Source organism: Apostichopus japonicus, chromosome 16 (genome assembly GCF_037975245.1).
Source record: "Apostichopus japonicus isolate 1M-3 chromosome 16, ASM3797524v1, whole genome shotgun sequence".
NCBI classification, from domain to species: Eukaryota; Metazoa; Echinodermata; class Holothuroidea; order Aspidochirotida; family Stichopodidae; genus Apostichopus; species Apostichopus japonicus.
In genome coordinates this window covers 7311131-7329078 of record NC_092576.1, presented here as the reverse complement: position 1 = coordinate 7329078, position 17948 = coordinate 7311131, and the positions used below count along the sequence as shown (strand labels likewise).

The following is a 17948-nucleotide window of genomic DNA, read 5'->3' as shown; positions in this document are numbered from 1 at the left end:
TTGAAGAGTAATATTTACGTGTTGTGGAAAGTAAACCCTATTAAGGGCAATAAAGTACAAAAATAGCTAAAACCTATTTGGTAAATAGGGATTTCACCATGGATCTGATGTGATAAATGCTATATATTAGTTGAATGCAAGAAACATGAAACACTGGTTAGGCATATGCCACTGGATAACAAACCAGTTTCCATCCATACTTTTGTATATTAAATGGGATAGATTTCTACGGCGATGAACAACTGTCACTTTTTTTTGAGCTAGCATAGTAGGCAATTTTTAGAATACAAACTATACAAGTTGTTAACAAAAGGTTGAATAAAATGGTTAATATTACAATCAGTTTCAAAACCCATTGTTCAGAATTCAATGAATGAAACAATTAGTTAACAATACACTCATCAACAATACCGGTGCACCATGACAATGAATGTCCTTTCCAATTTTCTCTTTCAATTGTAAACAAAAGTGTTTTAGAAGAACCAAAACGAACGATTGAATGCTCATCATGTCTAAGGAATAAGATACTTTCTATTTTATTAATAGGAGAATAGACAAAGAAATTTGATCACTGTTATCTGAGTCTGTGTGCCAATGTTAATCTTCTTTTCATAAACACTTATAAAATCTAGTATAAAACAAACAAAGTTGTATATGCATCATATACACATGTAACAGTTTGTTACAATTTGTTGTAATTTGTATCAACGCGTTGGGGCCCACAGATTTGATACTCATTTTATTCATTTTGTGACGCTGAATAATACAAGTATCTTGTTTGAAAGAAAGGTATTAATCAAGAAATCAACATAAAATTTAAAAATAGATACTTAAATGAATGAATTAATTATTACATATATTATATCTAATTGAAACTTCAATAATATAGACTAAGTAAGGAATGGTAATTAAAAAGGAATCTACATTCTTTTGATAACGGTTTTAAGGAGCCACTGGCACAGACTATCATAGCTGATATGGGCTCAATCTAAAGCAATGAATGACGTCACAATGTCTCTGTAAACCCAGCGGGTGATTTCATATATTATTTAGAAAAACATAAAAGCTCAACACAGGTCATTTTATAATGTATTAATTGTTAATCTTGGAAAGGCATAGTCGCAATAGTGGTATTAGATTCCGTAATGTAAAAGTATATCTAAACGCAATAGCGGCGATGCACAAAGATTAAAGAAACATGGATAACATATTTTGAAAGTTCTTGATCGTTTACGGTGGAACGTTGTATACATAGCGTATTATCTGGTGCAGCACGATTTGAAACTTCCTTAGAAAGCTTTCTATAAACACGATAAAGGAAAATTAAAAGAGAAACAAAAACGGCTGATTTTGCGTATCAAATGCGAAACTTCCTGAATAAGAGAGAACAATGTGCATACTACATACAAGTTAATTAGTTTCGAAAACGAAAAAGTGAGATTACAGTGATTAATATAAAGTTCATTGCGCCAAGGTGACATTATCATTAGAATGTGTACGAGAATACACGTCACGAATGTGGAAAGCAGCAGTGTGAAAGCCCAGGAATATTTGATGGGAAGATTAATAAGATTAGTTGAATAGAGGAACTAAACATACCGTGCACGGAACCTGTTTTCATGTAACCTCCCATCTAGGATTTTTTTTTTTAATTAATCGGTTCAACGAATAAAATTGATGGATAACTGTTCTGTTTCAAAAACATAGTACAGGGAAACTTTAAGGATGGAAGTAACGTTAAGAGTTCCAGCACTTTTGAAATTAATTTTCATTATTTTACCGCCGTCTACGGTAGCCATCTTGATTGTTAAAAGCATCGGCAGTTATGTGACGTTTGATTGTCAGAGAGTGGATTCGTATTTGACACAATGGAGATATGAGCAAACGGTGCTAACTTATAATGGACAGATATTGATAACAGAAGCGAGTAACTTTAAACAGACGAATTTATCAGTACTGACGAACAACTCACTTTGGATTGAAGAAATCTCTGTCAACCACGAAGGGAATTATGATTGTTCATATAGTGACAACAAGTCAATAATAATAAACTACACCTTGAAAATTAAAGGTTTGTGTTTAACTTAATTTTTCACATTTTTAAGCAAATGCAAAATATAAATAGAATGTAACGACATGACTGGCACTTAAAATTATTAGATAGTTAGCCTATACCGATAACGATGTATATAGTTATGTAATAAATTTAAAATGCAATTATAATAATGTAACTGATACTGTTACAGTACTGTTAAACAAAAGTTCTTGTTACTTTATAGACACTATAGAGAATTTTTGAATGAAAAACATGTCAGTGTAATCTTGTCCTATACCGTAATATAAAGAGTTATCTTCTGCACTAATGCAATGGGTAATTTTACCGGTTTGGATGCCCTTTAGTTGTAAATGGAACCAAGAAAAAAATGAGTTCTTGTTTGAAAATTATGAAGCTACTAACAATATGTCTTCTGCCAGTGTCGCCCTAGATATAGTATTAAATATTGCATTTAAACAGATCTCAATAATTTGCGAGATTTCAAAGACTAGGTTTTTAATACAAGATATCATAATTATCAAGGTAATTCTGGTTGCAGACTAATGAATCGTCACCGACGTTGTGAACAACTTGCTTTCTCCAGTATGTAATCAGTAAATTCCTTCACGGGAGAACTACTTGATAATTGATGGGAAAACTGCACTCATAGAATCACGAACTGATTTCACCACGCTGAATCTAGTGGCTACAGTAACACTTAAAAATTTAATATAACAGCTTCATTTCTCTCATAGCACTAACTTATATGCCAGCCGGGTGCATCAGTTAGTCTAAAAAGCAATGAACTGGTTTCATTTCAATTCAAGTAATATTATTTTATTAAGATGTGTTTTCCGAAATATTAAGTTAAAGTACTTCAAAGTTGCTTCGCACATCCTTAAAATTCTATGGTTCATTCAAAGATGGTTAACGTGACCGGTACGATTCTTCTGTTGTTGACAGTACATGGTATTGTGACTGTATAATCATTTATCATTTGCATTCATAAAGTTAACATTTATTCGTAGTAGAATGCAAGTATATGCTTTGGAAATAATTCTGGAAATCAATGATTTACTAATACCTATAATATGTTAATTGAATTCATCTCCATTGTTTTGTCGATAGTGACTCCAGAGGTTTACATAACAATAAATGGATCCAAATATTTTTCCAATGAAAATCAAAACGGCTCACGCCAGACCAATGAGATATTTGTTAATGCCGAGGAGACCTTTACTGCATATTGCTGCGCCATAGGAGCAAGAGCACCGATAGAGCTGAAATGGACTCTGAACAATCAAACAATAAATTCATCAATCGATTCATTCAACTCAACACGTGGAGATGTAAACAGATTAGTGGACCAAACCGCGATGCTCAGTACAATTTTAGAGTCTGACCAAGGAACGATAACATGTACCAGTATTGATCGAAGTATTGTAGGTCACACACAGGTGGTTAATGTTATAGTCGATTACAAAACAAACGGTAAGGACTCATCCAATCATTAAAGTAAACTTAAACCTGATCATTTCAAATTTGTTAATATTGTAATAACAATATGTGAGCGAAAGTGGTTATAACGATTAAGTGAAATCATTTACAAGGTAAATACATTTAACGCCGTTCATAAACAATAATTCCAAAGTTTAAAAAAGCTATTCTGACTTGCTTTTTTAATAAAACTAAACTTTGCTTATCTCTATATTTGTACGTAAGATAATTCAGTGAACTTTATTATGTTGTATAATTGTATAATTACGACATCCACTCTTTCCAAACCACGTGAACCGTTGAATGTTTCTTGCTTAATAGTTGTGATAAATGTCAGTGACATAAAATATTCAAAATGTTTCCAACGCTACCTCTGGGTAATGCTAATAATGACGGTGAAAACCCAATAAATACCGAAGAATCACAAGTTAGAACCTATCTTAGTATGAATAGCCATTGCAATGAAATATGAAATTCATATTTCCTGAACCAATGATCTATCGACACTGTTGTGTCGAAAATTTGCCAAGAAATGTCCAGCAAAAGTTACTTTATGAAAGAGTGATATCCAAACAATCGTGTGTTTTATTGGTGATATAACATTACGCTAGATTTTTTATTTTTGTTTTATTTATTCGACTTTTTATTAATTTAGTTTGTCCCGAGGTGACATTGTGGATCAACGGAGAAAATATGAAAACTTTGATTGATGTTGATAGCAAGGTTGAATCATTTGCTATCTGCAATGTAACGAAACCAGCAATAAACACTGAACTTTATTGGGAAGTAAAAAATGAAGAAATCAATATCAGCAGTAATGATTTTGTAAATGGAAGTGGACGAGAAATACAGATGAACTTTTTACCTCGACGTGACAGTGGAAGTATCCAATGCATAGCTAGCGAATCGCAGTACTGTTCAGTAAATCAGAGTAAAACCATTAGAGTAAGAGGTAAAAAGTCATCATCATCGATCAATTTCAACAAACTGCATAAACATTTATATTAATATTTTGCTAAATATGGCCTTCATGTTCATACTAATGCATGGAGCAAATAGCCCACCCCATCCTCTGTTTAGTTTATTGCAATTTACAAAAAAATATCTACATCTTTGATGCAACATGCAAATTGCATTACGTTTGTGACATTCTGTTTGTGTCCTATTACAAAAGAAGTTACTTTTACTTTTTTTTGACTTCGCAATGCACGGATAAGGTATCATGAATTAAAGACTTGACAAATCGCTACAGGCAACATGTAAATTGTTTTGATACCAAACCCAGGTATCTCTATTAGACTGAGAATTATATCCTACTATATGTAATTCATTATCATTCATTTTCTTACAAGTTCTTTCAGACGTAATTACCACAACGGGATATGAAGAGATTACAGAAGAAGTAAAGTCAACCCCGTGGACACTAATAATTTCCATACTGCCGGTTATTGCCATAGTAATAAGCATCCCTCTTTTGCTGTTTCTTCGAAAGAAGTATTCAAGTAAGTTTTAGGTTTACATTTTTACCAAATATGGTGCGGAATATCTTGTCAAAAAAACCTGTTTGAAGACATTTTATAAGGCTGGATGCAATAACATTTAATCTATAACATATAATTACATTTATTTTTACGGTTTTGTCTTGGAAATGAAGTACTCTGCCATATACAAAAAGAACATTGAAACTCGATGTCACTTGACATCATTAGCATAATTTCAATAATTATTATTACTTTTTAATTACTGTGACAAACTCCTTTTTGAGATATGTGTTCCTGTGTAAACGATATTGTCTTGTTTTATGTTCCAATCAATTTATAACATCAAAAGAAATCAATGGAAAAAGCAGAAATACGATTAATCTCACGCTGTTGTTCTGTCCTTTGTCTATCTCAACATTGCAAATTTCAACTTCGTCTGGTTTTAATTCCATAGCTCCTAGTATCGTGACTCGCACAAGGTAAGCTCAAATTATCAGTGACTGCTTCAGCAATGTCTCGGTAGAACATGAACATCATTAGCCATTCTTCATAACTATAAGCCATCTAATTTTCACACTCAACATGACTTAAGACTTTAAATGCACTTAATACCATTTGGTTGACATTTGTCAGACTCTACCGACTTTAATATTTTACAGGTCGGTGTTGGGTCTCTGTTAAAATTCAATGAATTGAAAAGTGAGATTTTTATAGAACAGATGTTTAGTTTTCAGGTACCCTGTTTGTCTCCTTTGAAATATCGATTAAGATGCCATCAGATTAGTATAAATGTAACATTTTGATTGAGTTTGTTTTTGATCGTATTGGTATCGTCCTCACGAAGACATATATTTGCTTAATTGTTAACATCCTCGAACATTCCTAAAAAAAAAAAAAGTATTTTGTCCAACAAAATGTTAATATTTCATCATATAAAATCGTTAATTTTATCGTAACATATCGCATTACTTCTTGTGGTGGACGGGAGAACGTGAAATATAACGGGTTTAGTTATCGTCTCAACAATCAAACGGTCCCGGGGCAGCACCTCCAATGCCGGGATATATTCCTCTATATACTGAACTGAACTAATTATGAGTATACTATTCACTGATATAGGAAAACATTGATATCACACAGTACATATCATTGTTATCATGTTGTACGTAAAGAATGAAGGCCTACTCTTTAGATTGAATAAATAAACGAAAACGAAAACGAATAGTAAGTATATGTTTATTAATACTTAGCTTGTCAGCTTCATCGGTCACTATACCCGTGCCCTCGGTTTCTCGAGAGGTTTTACCAACCAATACTACGAGAACCGAAGGAATTGATATGGGTAAGTAAGTTATTTGCTAAGAAATGTTTGTAATAGATAATTCCACAACCAGTGAATATTTCCAAAATAGATTTACCTTTTCACAAATTCATAAGTCAATTCTGAGACAATTAAACTTAAACAACTTAAACAATTAAAACAATGACATGAATGAGAATGAAAAATAGCGCATGCCTTAAAAATAAAATATATATTTAGTACAAGTGAACCAAGAGATTTGTTTACATTCAGTTATACGTCTTTGTATAATCATTACATATTCACCGGAGGAAGCTAAGTGTGCCAAAAATATAGATGAAATTAAAAAACTAGTCAAAACCTTTCTATTTAGATCTGCATTCCATTACCGTGCTTTCTATACTATTAATATTGTCACATTAGTACAACGCATTTTCCATTTTGCATGTATAGCGCTTTAAAAATTTTAAATATTTTTAGATTTTTTTTATAATTTTCGATTTCCTATTTGCAGTTTTTTATACAATTTATTGTTAGATTGTATATAACAAATGTTCTACCCTTTTTATACCTTACATTATCGATTTATATATTTGTATATCATGTTTGTATGTATATTACTGTAAAGCGCCTTAGAGCAATTTCTGATTGGCTAAGGCGCTATAGAAATTTTGTATAGTAAAATAATTATAATACGTGGGCTGTATTTACAAACAAAGTGTCACTTGGTGGAACAAATATAATCAATTAATTTTCCGTCTTCTTTGGGCAACTTTTCATGACAACTTGTTACGACCTCAGACGCATTTGAAATCCTTCGTCTCACATTTTTAAACTTTGAAACTACAAAGTAGACCTTGAATTGAAAGGAAAATCACTATGATAAGCTGACTTTCTATCGTTGAAACATTTAGTACACCATCCTCAAGACAGAGTCACAATAATTTCCAATGAGGACGATGCATTGGTAGTGCGGTGTTGCGACGTACAGCTAACATGTCAACTACCAGGTGAAGGTACCATTAAATACTATCTCGCTACTACTACAACTATAAATGGTAACGGAAGCAAAATCATCGCGAAGACTGTCTCCGGTAAGGACGTTTGAGGAAGAAAATCTTAAGTATTATATACAGTTTACAAATCTTCCATTGGTTTCTTAGCGTATCGTCATAATTTCGTACATGCAGCACGCCATTATGTTACACACTTACAACATAATAACGTTTTCGGAACGTTATGTAACGTATCATATGTTACTCTTTATGCTTCATAAAAGAATTGAACGTTGTATAATACTCGGTAGTCTCCGCAAGTCGACATCAGTCTTTTTTTTTATTTATAGCAGTTAACAAAGTTGTATAAAGGTATTCCTTTTAAAGGGTAAGTGTTGATTCATGTTGACCGATTTTAGAGGCGGTTAAATAGAAAGCTGATTGATATTGAGGTATATCTCTCTTGGCGATTTTCAGGCACAATAAATATGTTTCAAGGGAGGAATGACTCTGACATTTTATATTTTTATAATCCCCTTTCATCTATCTCATTGTGTTCACAGTGCTCATTAACCTGTCTGTTTTCTGTTCGTGTTTTTGTCCCTTTTGTTACTGTACTTGTCATTTAGCCTCTGAAGAAGATCCTGGTAGGATCGAAACGTCAGGCCTACTTACTTTACACATTTTATAATTGATGATACAATTAGGGATATTTATCCCCCTGATCGCCCACTATGCCAATGCCCCTAAATAGCCGTTCAATGCTGCCATATTGTGAAACTTTTGCGAAATCGTGATTGAATACTGGCAACCAAAACGAAAACAGTTTCTTTTAACATACTGCACCCTTTCTTTATTTAATAAAGATGACGCAAGAATGAAAGATATGTTAAACTTTCGTGCCTTGGCAAAGAACGTGATGACGTTACGCAAGCACGAGAATATCGCTGAAATACTCGGAGTCGCTCTAGAGGACGGTGAGTATATGATATGATCTAGGGGTAGGATGCTTCCAAAAGTGTGGGGAGCACAACATCAGAGGGTCACTTTCTCATTCCACAACCACCACTCGTTATGCTATAAACCGATACACATCGGCCATATCACTTACATATATATGATTTGTTAATATACTATCAATAATATTTATTGATATTGTTTATAACCGTGTTACAAAAAGATATAGAATGCCATTTAAAAAAAAAGCATCTACAGACTAAAAATTAATAATTAAAATAAAATATTAAAATTAACAAAGGCTTAAGATATCCAAAAGACTTCATCAAAGTGGCACATTTTATTTGCCAGTAGGGCACATTTGCTTTTGGAAAAAAAAATAGGGGAACGTGCCCCAAGTGCCCCCCCCCCAACCCCCGGCTCTATGATACATTTTAATCCTATAAATGAAATAGATATAACATAAAGTTAAAGAATTATTTTGTGTTATCAAAATTCGAGTAATTGTGACTTATTCAAATTTGAAACATATTTTCAAACAAATAATACCACATTCATGCAAAACGTTCTCTATTTGCCAGACTGTTTGTACTTCTAATATGCATAAACAAGTTTGAAATCATGCCAAAAAAATAGGATTTGTTGAGCTACTGCTGCATCGAATAATATGTTACTCTCATTTTTGAGAGCAGCATATATGACGGCTATCTTTTATTGGTTAAAGTTAATCTGGAAACTATTTCCAAATATGTTTAATAGTCTACTGACTCTGTTGTTTCTATAGTTGTACCTATAGTTGTTTCTATAGTTGAGAACTAGTCCAAGCATTCCCATCTAGCCTTACTCACTTATTTGAGCTCTTAGAAAAATTAAAAATTATATAAAGTAAATATTAACGTTACGAATGTCTCTAGAGACTACAGCATCAAAGATGTATGACGGCCATATTGTTTTCATTCATTTTGTTTTCAAAGTACCGCATTTCATCTACCAAGAACATATCGAATGTGGAACGCTCAAGGATGTTCTCCTGCGAAATTATCAGCACTTCAGTGACTCCTCTAAGGTCGCGACTGCACAACTGGCCGAGCATGAGAAGACGCTACAATTGACCGTTTACGCAGTAGACGTATGTAATGGAATGTTCTTCTTGGCAAGTCAAAAGGTAAGAGTTAGTCTCGATGCATATGGACTTTTCTTCCTAATAGCTCCATGTTACAACCAATATTTACCATTGAGAAACAATTGGGTACTAGCCTAAAGAAAGGAAAGCACTTTGTAAAGGCGCGTATGTTTACTCTCTTTGTTTATATTACCAAAAAAAGTCAGCCTAAACACTCTGGATTTTCTATCGCGTTAAGACTGAATACAAATATACCTTAAATTTTGAGAACAACTTTGGGAACCATTTCAATTGAGCATTGAGTTACTTTACATCATCCTTTCTAACATGCACGATTAATATTTATGTCAATAGTTTAGTGATAAATCTACAATATTTAGATAAGTCTATGTATATGACAGTTGATAAACAGGAAACTGTCCATTTTCCTGTCAATATAGCCGTGACAAACGAAACCTGTACAAGACCTTCGTTATCGTTATAGAATAACTTACGTTACTTCTATTACCAACAAACCGTAAAATGCCTTGGGTATTCCTTTCTGAATTAGTTGTTATGTGATTAATTAGCACACAAAGGATCTTATAATGATCGAACAAAGTTACGCCTCTTGCTTTCATTTCACTAGATAAACATTAATCAACAAAAGTCATTTAGTAACAGATGTCGATTTGTGATTTTGGTTTCGTTGCAGTTTCTCCATCCTGGACTTGCTGCAAGAAAAGTTCTTCTTACTTCAAGTGGGAAATGCAAACTGTATGATTTTTGGCCTGTAGATTTAGCACAGGAGAGGGTGGACAGCATTCTCCAATCGGTAAAGACGATTTATGTTGTTATTGATATTAGTATTAAGAGAATCTGTGTACCAAGGCGTGCTGAAATGTAGGAATAACGATTAGACACTCTGGTCTTAATTGTGATTTACATCGGATTTTGTAAGTTGAAACTTTGACAAACGGTGTCTAACAAAAAATAGGCTCCATTTTCTGATTTCATGGTTTATGTTTATTCAACAGATAAATAATTATTTAATATGGTACATTTGACATGTGGTGTTTGAAGTGGCATGTACTATTCAGAATTTATTCAAGCAAAGTTATAGTAGTTCTAGAAAAATACGTATTTGTTACATGATAATATAATGTGTTAATGTACATATAAAGTTTCATACATGATGATTATATGTACACTATATCGCACAATGGCACAAGGTGACACGTAGCTTGGTAATAATTGACTGCGAAACCAAAAGCATCATAAACAAAAGCAAATGCATGCTGGTTTTAAGTAATTGTAAACGTTTGCTAAGTTCAGAGCTTAAAGCGAATAAGTAGAATACTATGTAAGAAATATCTTGAATATAATGGGCACATGTTATTACTCTTGAGACGGATCTGTATGTAGTACATAAGCCTTCCGTGGCACACCATTAAGTCTCTCTCATCTGAACAAAACAGACTGTCTGTTTTGCAAAAGGTGGCACGCATAAAACGGTAACAGGAATTCGGTTTTCTTATTCTCTCCCTATAACCAGAAATTTCCTCCTCTGGCGTGGCTGGCACCAGAAACTGTCTTCTTGGGTCACTATAAGGAAAAATCAGATGTCTGGAACTTTGGAGTTGTTGTCTGGGAGATTTACTCTCTTGGTATGGTTAGGCCTTATAAAAGGAAGGGTTTGTTTTGAATAAGGTGGTTGGGGGGGGGGGGGTTGTATTTGGTTATGTATTCATATGTATAACATACTGTTGGAAACGTTGGAAAAGTGCCACAGGAGCCCGGTGGCATAATTGTCCTTGGGCATGGCTAGGATTTTGACTCCTCTGTGTAATGATGGGCGTTAAACAGAATCCTTAACAAAATACTTTCTTACATAAATTCCTCTATAGTTTATAACATATTACACACTATTTGGAAGGAATTACAGTTGAAGCCCTATATCTACTTCTTTAACTATGTGTAACTGTCTATCAGGAATTGTATAAATTTCTTTTTCCTGTTCAATGGTAAGGTGACACCCCTTTTGGAGGTTTGACTTGTCCAGAGATTGAAAAGAAACTGAGAGCAAAAGACAACCTTGATCAGCCACTAGCGTGTCCAGGAGGGTTGTGAGTATTAATTTTATGAACTGTTCTCTAACCAACGTGCAAACAAACATCACATCATACAAAAGGCAGGTTCGCTATCTTATGACAGTAAAACAAAACATAAAATGATATTTCAGAGGACAAATTGTTTGGAATAATAAACGAGGAAGTACACTAAGAAATATGGTGAAATTTGCAAAGGAATTTGAATATTGCTTTATCCAGATATTGATAATTGAAATGTTGCTGTTTGTATCATAAGTGAACTTATAATTGCAGGCTGAAAGCAAACTGTTTCGTTGTTGGTTTTGGTTTTACCTTTCTTTATCTTCACTTTATAGGTTTGACTTTGGATTGAAGAAGGTTTCAATTTTGACTGAGGAGATATGAAGTTCCGTACCGATTCCCATACTCATACACATAACTATATACATAAAAATACATACACATACACACACATACACACTAACACATACACATATCTTACTGTAAAGAAGACGCACAAGAAAAAAAGTTAATACACAAATATGTCAGTGTGCATATATGATATCGTACCTGTTTGCCTCAAGTTCAGTTTCGTCCAACGCGTGTCACGTTCAAATGTTGTGAGTAGGTAACAAACATTACCTAATATGCATTAATCCACGGTCAATGGGGAACTATATTATGTTACGGAATTGGTTCATCAACTTAATTTCCACACACAGATTTGGCGTATTGCTCTCCACTTGGAATTCATCCATTGAAGAGAGGCCGTCTTTCGGGAGCCTTCGAAACACCTTCATGACGTTTCTTAAGAATATGAAGCAGGTAAAGTTAAACAAACAAAACACTTAACAAATAGCTACTACATATAGCTTTCTTTCTGTTATCACCTTTCTTACTCTATACCGTCAGTTACTTAAAGTTGTGAGTTTTAATGTGCTTACCCTTTCTGTAATCCCTTCTATTGTAGGCAAGTGGATGCTCGGACGATGGAGAAGATCCCGAGGAACCTAATTATTTCGTTTTGGCCTCAGAGGATGGTGACAACAATGATTATATTGATGTTTCCAATGTAGGTAATAATGCAAAGTCATACCAAACTGATCAATAATATCTTGTCGTCTGTTTGGAATCAATCTTTATCTTCGTTTCTATTTTTATTTTTGTAATATGTGTTTTTTTTTAAATCTTTTATCGACATGACAGTAAAGTGACATTTCATCAGCCTAAAGTGACCTATTTAAAAAAAATCGGGGGGGGGAGGGGGTGGGTTCTATCATCACTACATTTATAATTGTTTTATGCAATCATCAAATGTGACGTGAAACCACCACATAAAGTCTATGAATAATGAGTATATGACTTAGAAGAAGCCAACGGAGGTAAAATGTATTTTATTCTTTCTGCATACTCCATTACATTCATTCTGAGAATAAATAATCAGTACGTATCAACCCATGTTATAACTGAGTAAACCATTCTGTTAGTTGACAAGCACATCCCAATATCTATATATTTCCTAACTCAAAGATATGGTTGATTGATAAGAGCCTATTTTGAATGGCTAAACTCTCGATTCTCCCCTGCCTTATTAATAGTTTATTACTCCTTATTAATTATGGTTCAATTGTAGCTGACACTTGTACACATTATTATCATTTTTTCTCCCTCTTTTCTCTTATTTTTCTGTTTGGAAGTCTTCTGTGTTGTTAAGTCAGTATATAGGCTTTACAGAAGACTTCCCTTCACATTGTAAATAGTTATGTGAAAAAAAAAAAATATATATATATATATATATTAACATTGTGCGAGCAGACTGAGTGATGATAACACGTGATGGGAAAGTCCACCTTATATTTATCTGCATGCCTTTCGTCCATATGTCGCACAAATAACATTTAACTGAATTAAAAAAACAAGTGATTATTATTAATGTATTGAAACTGAAAACAATAAATGGATAAATGTTTGCACTTTATGCTTTTGAAAATTCATTGTAACTTAAGTACTTTCATACACAGTTGTAATGATATATACGTGTATATTGGCAGGAAGAACCATGGACAACTAGATTACTTTTGAGTATTATATTAACAGCGACATTATGAATATCGTGCTATCTCTACTTCCTACTACAACATGTGTAATCAATTAACGGTTATAGTATGGAACTTTCATTTTTGAACATAAAAACATGTAAAACGAGATTATTAGTATTTTTTTTCTACAGCAGCATGTACAAATGAGTAATAGGTTAATATGTGACCGCCACGTACAGAGTTATTTTTAATATTCGAAGAAACCATAGCGTACTGAACGTTGATGAAGTTTAAAAGAAGTAACATGTTTTCACTGTTCGTTTGACAAATTATTCTACGTCAAGTGACAAGGTTTACCTTTTATTCTATTTATTTTATTTAAACAGGGTCAGCGAGTATCAGTGTGACTGTTAGGTTGTTATTCTGAGCAATAGTTGTATGAATTTTTTTCAAGGAATGTCTTATGAGATATACACAGAGCAGGGCTAGCTCTTTTCTGATGTCATGTAATCTGATTGGTCTACTTTAATTACGTCATTACCCTTCAGCCAACGCAGAGTTTTGTATTTATTTATGTTTTTGTTTTCTTTCTTCAATCTACCATATGTTTTTGTATGATTCAAAAATGGGAGCATATATCATTTTTACAGAACCTTAAAACTATAGTTACTTTGTGTCTTGCTTCGAGAAAGATAAGGTTTCGGAAAACACAATATCTCATATGATCTGCAGTTTAATGTCCTTTAGCGATGCATTTACCATCAATGAGTCTTCTTGCCAACACAAAATGAAGGAAGAATTAAATAATCAATACTTTTTCATCTCCTAATAGGCTTTAATAGCTCAAGCCACCAGCTTTCATATGGTTGGTAGGACATACCAGTTGAAAACTTCTGTCTATGCTCTAGCGGCACTGGAAAAGGACGAATTTACTGTGTAAGGCAATAACAAAGAATCAACAATCTACCGTATGTTTTTGTAGGATTCACGAATGAGAGAATAAATAATTTTTATAGATCTTCAAAACCATAAAACTATAGTTAATTTGTGTCTTGCTTCGAGAAAGATATGGTTTCGAAAAACACAATATCTGATATGAACTGCTGTATTACACCTACATTTACTGTTTGTAGTTATCCGTAATGTTATACACAGACGAAGGTACTCGATAATCATTACTACGTTGTGTTCGTTATACACGGTAAATATGTTACAGGTGACACCAGTATAGTTACTGTACTAGCTATGAGTATCGGCTGACGTAGGAACTTTAGAAGTGGAATAAGAATACGTAACCCACTTACAAACACACCCCCTTGCTCTATATATGATATTTCATGGTTTTGGTGGATGCCTCATATACTGGGTCAGGCACTTTTTTGCTGTTTACGTATTTGCCATATTATGTTCAATGACTACAGTATATCAATCTTGGAGATTTTCAACAGGCGGTTAAAGAGGCTACTGATCTGACGTTGGAAAGGGATAGTAAGAGGAAATAAAAGTTGAAACGAGAAAGAAAGAGAACGTGAAACCAAGGCCGAAAGCCAACGCTCATATAGAGACATGCTGGAAGAAAAAGGAGAACATGTTTTGTACATAATCGCAATGAACAAACCAAAAGGAGAAATAATATTGAGACCGAGTGAAGACGAGGCCATGAATGAAACAAGAAACCATATGCAGTAGATACGAAATAGACGTAAACACTCCATGGATTATATAGAAAGATGCTTCTATCTAACTCTTATTAATTTTATTGGTGTTTAAAATTATATTGCAGATTGAAACTCATATACGCTCTTTGTCCTAGTCTTTACGGCCTTAATGACTGCTCTCTACAAAAACATCCGTGACATACTGTTAGCACCTTTAGGAATGAAAAACAAACCATTTTATCTAACACATTTATATTACTTTCTCTTTGCTTGTTCAATTTTAATTATTGTTGGAAATTTACAACACGTTTTCTGTTGAAATGCGATATGTGGCTCTCTTACGTCACGAAAAGTCGGGATTGAAACAAAACTTTCAAATGCAATGGGTAACAATTAAATCGATTTTTAAGGTTGAAAGAATTGTTTGCAAACATTCGTGTTGCTTCTGTCGAAAAGAGCGTACTGCAAAACGGTATTCTCTACGCAGAAAAGAGAAGGGGTTATTTCTCCTTTAACATGAAGGTGGGTGCAACGAAACACTAGTACATGTTACACGCGGAATATCAGTTTAAACCGGTTCGAACCTATATCACTTTTTCTACTGCCTGAAATTAAAGTAATAGATGGCGCATTGCAAATAAATATGCAACAGCTACAAACAAGCGAACGTTACAGATGTTTTTCCGGTGTTCGTTGAACAAAATGCTGCTGATAGCTAACATAAAATATTCTGAAAGCAGCCTTCATGACGACCACGCCTAAATTGGCAAGTTACGCTTTAAACACACTGTTAACATTATTTCATAGTATATTTAATTACATAGCAACACATAAAATAGCAAAAGCCCGTCTAAATGTTGCTTTAACGAGAGATATGCCAACTGTATCAGGTGCTTACTTCAGATATTTTCATTGTCTCACAGGGCTCACAGAAATGAATTGATGATGATCACAACGATAGGAAATGAAAACGTCCAAGGTAGCATATACTCCATATAATTACCCCGTTGACTAACACAATTAATCATAAAAAGGTATTGTATAGGGCAGCATACTCAATATGATTGCTCATTGACTAACAAACTATATCATGAAAAGGTACTGTTTTGGATAGCATACTCCCATAGGCGTAGGAGGCGGGGGCTGCAGCCCCCCCCCAACCAAAAAATGTTGTGAAAATTCGGGCAATATGCTGAGAATTTTTCGGTCACCTACTGAAAGAAAAATAATTTGGAATGTTGTGTTTTTCAATGATTAAACTAATATAATTTTGGGCATATTTTTCGTTACAGCCCGCCAAGTCAAATTGGGCTCCTACGCCTATGCATACTACATATATTTGCCCCATTGACTAACACACTAAATCATAAAAAGGTATTGTAGAGGATAGCATACGCCATATAATTGCCCCATTGACAAACACACTATATCATAAAAAGGTATCGTATAGGATAGCATACTCCATATAATTGCCCCATTGATTACCATACTAAACTATAAAAAGGTACTAATAGGGTGGCGCACTACGTATAATTGCGCCATTAACTAACACATTAAATCATAAAAAAAGGTACTGTACTGTATAGGGTAGCATACTCCATATAATTGCCCCATTGACTAACAGACTAAATCGTCAAAGTAATGTGGTCTTTAAGTCCTAAAACATTTTCACTAGCTAAACCCTTTCAGCCATTCATTCATAGAACTTTCAAGTTTCCGTATAATGACAATGAAGATCTCTTCACTATGAGAGCCTGAAGTTTTCTTCACTTGTAAACAAACCTCTTTACACAGTAGTAAACAATTGTCGTACGCTACTCCTGGGAGGCCTAAAGTGGTCTAATTGACTCAATTTTCGCACCACGTGTATTTCCATTTGTGTATTCTGACATCGAAGCAATTAAGAACAAACATATTTTATTTGATAACATATCTAAAAATATCTCCTGTTGCTTTTAGTAAATTGTAATCTTAAAAAAGTGAAAGTAATCGTAATTACAAAGCTATCCGGCGTAGACAAGGTAAACTCAATTCTAGCTTATTATTTTGTATCTCTTGAGTAGAATGAACGTGTTTTCGAACAACTAATTGTGTTGAACAACTGAACAACGTGTGACAATGATTTTCAAAAATGATTTGCAATATGAATATTTTCATCGATTTTGATTTGTAGCAGGAACGAAGCAAACACGAAATGAACGGGAAAAAAAACATTTCATTTGAAACTTTTCATAAAAAACTGAAAAATGAGGGTTAGTTCGCCTGTGGATATTGTTATTTTGATAACAGTATTTTATTGTTTTCTTGAAGGATGTCTTGCTGATACTATAGTGGGAATAATTAATAGCTCAGTGACTTTAAAGTGTGCGCGCGAGGCATCGAAAAAATTCATTTGGAAGCATAATGGCGAAACAATATCCAATAAAACAGCTTTTGACCAAACTATAAAGATATGGGAGAACAATTCTATTTGGATCGCCACCACCAATGATCAACATGAAGGAAAGTATACTTGCTCAAATGAAGCTGGAAAAGAGAAAAGAAGTTATTTCTTGGAGATTGCAGGTTCTTATTCAGTCATGCTATTTTAATACTCAATTGCTTGTCGAACTCTTAACGCATTTATCCAATAGTTAAGAGTATCGTCTGATTTATCAGTATAGGAATGAAGGTGGTTTACTTTAAAACATAGACAACATCTAGATAAGGTGCGGTTTTGTATCGGTTTCTAACTTTGTAGTTACGAAGTAATTTGAATCTTTTTTTTTTCTCCTTGATATTAAATTATGTGTCA

The 17948-nt window shown here is 33.7% G+C and overlaps 1 protein-coding gene across 5 annotated transcripts; it reads left to right on the top strand.

Moving 5' to 3' along the window:
• Positions 1-1284: 1284 nt before the first annotated feature.
• LOC139982630 (uncharacterized) lies at positions 1285-17719 on the top strand. Of its 5 annotated transcripts, XR_011798217.1 has the most exons (17): positions 1292-2071; positions 3164-3526; positions 4188-4484; positions 4885-5034; positions 5468-5492; positions 6264-6355; positions 7228-7407; positions 8175-8285; positions 9240-9430; positions 10083-10202; positions 10923-11034; positions 11397-11493; positions 12180-12282; positions 12428-14432; positions 14945-15198; positions 16078-16133; positions 17328-17719. XR_011798217.1 is itself a non-coding variant. In XM_071995606.1 (14 exons), exons 1-14 carry the CDS (start codon positions 1726-1728, stop codon positions 12566-12568), a joined length of 2328 nt encoding a protein of 775 aa, XP_071851707.1. In that variant the 5' UTR covers positions 1292-1725; the 3' UTR covers positions 12569-15290. The 5 variants fall into 5 exon arrangements, 3 of the variants coding, with proteins under 3 accessions (XP_071851709.1, XP_071851708.1, XP_071851707.1); XR_011798216.1 differs by having other exon boundaries at positions 12428-15198; XM_071995606.1 differs by lacking the exons at positions 16078-16133; positions 17328-17719 and having other exon boundaries at positions 12428-15290.
• Positions 17720-17948: the final 229 nt, after the last annotated feature.

Excerpts from the sequence above, each read along its gene's own strand:
- LOC139982630 (XM_071995606.1), top strand. The coding sequence starts at position 1,726 with ATGGAAGTAACGTTAAGAGTTCCAGCACTTTTGAAATTAATTTTCATT. Across the intron at positions 5,035-5,467 it reads TCTTCGAAAGAAGTATTCAA|CTCCTAGTATCGTGACTCGC; the intron begins GTAAGTTTTAGG and ends TTAATTCCATAG. Across the intron at positions 11,494-12,179 it reads CTAGCGTGTCCAGGAGGGTT|ATTTGGCGTATTGCTCTCCA; the intron begins GTGAGTATTAAT and ends TTCCACACACAG.